At 47.5% G+C, this 3062-nt stretch overlaps 1 protein-coding gene across 1 annotated transcript; it reads right to left on the reverse strand.

Annotated features, from left to right (window-relative positions):
* Positions 1 to 1663: 1663 nt before the first annotated feature.
* Positions 1664 to 2362, reverse strand: LHYA1_G009188 (uncharacterized protein; the record flags this gene model as incomplete). Its single annotated transcript, XM_031154092.1, has 1 exon — positions 1664 to 2362. One exon carries the CDS (start codon positions 2360 to 2362, stop codon positions 1664 to 1666), a length of 699 nt encoding a protein of 232 aa, XP_031000951.1.
* Positions 2363 to 3062: the final 700 nt, after the last annotated feature.

Consider the following 3062-nt stretch of genomic DNA (forward strand, 5'->3'; position numbering starts at 1 on the left):
TGTCGGATCCAAAAACCAATCGGACAACCATATTCCTTCCAGGGCCTCCAGAAGGAGCAGTATTGCATGGACCGATGGTTCCGACAAAGAAACGTCTCAGCAACTACAAGGTTATATCTCGCATGAAGACAGTCATCGGAGATCATTTGAATGCAAGATCTCTTAAGAAGCGCCACGATAGCGTGAGGGACGACCGACTGCTTGACAATAGCCTGAACGACTTCCATTCCAATGCATCACCTACTGCCTCAGCCATCTCGTCTTCTGAGATCGGTTTCAACGAACGTAAGCTCATCCAACTGCCTTTAGTATCATAATGCTAATGCTTCTCAAGGCAAGAACCTCAGAACTAAATCAAAGTCCAAACTACTCACAGGATGTCAAGATTTCCCTCGCAAACCTATCCATGAGAATGCACAGCGCCGAAATTTCTTCAATTTGACCAACGATCCGTTCTCCTCACACCCTAGCCTTCTTCCAAGGACGCCAACCGAGTCTGAGCACCTACTAGACTCCATGTTGGCGGACCAGAGTAATGATGTAGGTCCTCATGATCCAAGTAGACCAACAAGCCGATATAACGACTTTGATTCCCTCTTTACCTCCAGCCCAGAAGCTCAATCCACCCCTCGAATTCGGCTGGAGCCTTATTTCGGTGCTGGTGGTAAGACAACACTCGAATATGTCCCCACCGATTCGCGCTCGCTGTTTGATCCTGATAACTCGGAGTATTTTGGACAACATTCTGACATGGATGTGGACTACGGACCGATCAAGAAGGCAAATAACAGAATGTCTCTTACGGACGTGGATAATGATCCAAACAGTGATAGGACAATTGATGCTGCGAAGCGGAAGAGCTCACAATTGAGAGCGCCTAGTTTTGGATTTGAATCGCCACAATTCAAGAGAGCCAAGAAGCACCCGTCTCCAAGCAAGGAAGAGCTAGAGCGCATGCAAAAGGATCTGGAGGGGTATGATGACAATGGTTTTGTACGAGGTCGTGATTACCACCCAGCGCCAATGGGGTCCACTCAGATGGCAAAAATCCCAATTCTGACGGCTGTTGACCCCAATGTCAAAATCAGAGTGAAGGAACCCAAGAAAGGAGAGCTGAGTCGGGCCGCTGAATCGATGCCAAACCTTGCAGGAAGAAAGAGACGTCAAAGCTTGAGGAACGCCTTGATGTCGACTCCCACAAACACCAAAGAGAATGGTGAGAAGAGGTATTCGAAGCCAATATATGCTGAAGTGGACACCGATATGGAAATTGACGAACTGCAGTTAGACGACTCTGCATATAATATTGGAATGGGGAGGTTGTGATTTATACGTATTGAGATTGGCATGGATTTCGACTTTCTCTCGGAGTTCTGTTCAGCACATACCCTAGGACTCCCTTTTACTGTTTTTGATACCCTTTACTTTCCCACTGTCCGATGTCTAATAGTTCGCTATGTCGAACGTTGATTGTTACTATGAGATATACACTGCAAACACGGAAGACAGCACTGGTACGAAATAGATTTAGGTAGTGACAATTAGCATTAGGAACGATAGACAGCTAGCTAGTAATACAATAGATTCAACTCATTTATCTCATTTCGTTCATCGTGGGTATCTTTGACGCTTTCATAATATACAATCTCCCGTTGCACTCCTCCTAATACGTGCGATGGCTTCCTCGTCCATCAGTACCATGCATCCTACGCGTTCCCGCGGCCTTCAACCCCGGCCTCCTCGTCAGACTCCCCCTCAGTTTCATCATGGCCCCACTGACCTTATCCCCCACACTCACACGTCTCTTGTGATGATGCACCGGCTGAGCGGTCCTCGTATTACGACCCCGGGTATGGGTGGTATGAGTTGTGTGGTGCTGGTTGTGGTGGACGTGGTTGTGAGTGGCAGGCTCGACTTTGGTAGTTGTTTTCACGGTGCGGGTATTTGCGTTGCGGCCGCGGAGACGGGTCATGAGAGTTGGTTTTGTGGTGCGGGTTTCGACGACGCGGTTGTGGGCGTGGTGATGCATTTTGAGGGATGGAGTTGAGGTTGGGATTGGGATTGATTTTTGGGCGGTTGCCGAGGGGTCGGTTGGGTATGTGGTTGTTGGTGAGAGGGATAGGGATGTTGTGCTTGAAATTGCCGATATCGATGGGAAGGGGGAGAAGCCCAGGGTGATTGAACTTGAAGTTGTGGCTTGGGTTCCTGGACGTTGCGTATATGTAGATGGGATGTGTGCTGTTGCTGTTGCTGTTGGTGGTGCAGTTTGTGGGGGTAAGGTGTTGTTTAGATGGATGAATGATGATAGTGTTCTGGGAGATAGGTTGGTTTCTGAGACTGACTGGGTGTTGTAGATGGACATGGCAAGATAGGTCTGCGTATGCTTATATAGATGGGAGATTAAAGTAGGGGTCTTGAAAGGCTTCTTAACAGCTAAGTGGTGTACTTGCAAAACCTGGTTTGTGGAGAGAGAGGAAGTTGGTGATATGACGAGATGGGGTGTATATCTTCCATCTGGACCTGATGTCGACTTCAGATCCTAGACTTTGAACGTCATACCTTGCAGCCCCTTCCCTTGCTACCAATAACAGGGACAGGACAGGCATGCTGAGAGTTTGAGACATGAAAGGAATCTCTTGGCTGACGATGATCAGCCACAGGAAAACCTGTGGTGGTGAAAGTTTTGTCTGTGGCTGGAAAGGACCCTGACCTGACAAACTTGTTTGCTAAGCTTTGTTCTGATTGGACAATTTTGATGGCGAATCCTACGTCATTGTAACACGTGATTCAGCTTCTGTCTATTTGAAGATGCAAGATGGGATGATACTGTATGGAGACTATCCGCAGTGAAATTGAATTGAGAGCTTTCGGAGGATTGGCAATAACAAGGCAATGCAGATGAAAGAGATTTGTACTTGAAGGTTTAGCAGTGAGGGAGAATCAATCGCAAGATATGATAGTAAGTTCAACGCAACTGGATGCTTTGGAGTGGAAAACGTACGTCTGAAGAGGGAGAGAGAGAGAGAGAGAGAGAGAGAGAGAGAGAAGAAGAAGGAAAGTGG

The sequence above is a fragment of the Lachnellula hyalina genome, assembly GCF_007821495.1.
Source record: "Lachnellula hyalina strain CBS 185.66 chromosome Unknown contig00331, whole genome shotgun sequence".
NCBI classification, from domain to species: Eukaryota; Fungi; Ascomycota; class Leotiomycetes; order Helotiales; family Lachnaceae; genus Lachnellula; species Lachnellula hyalina.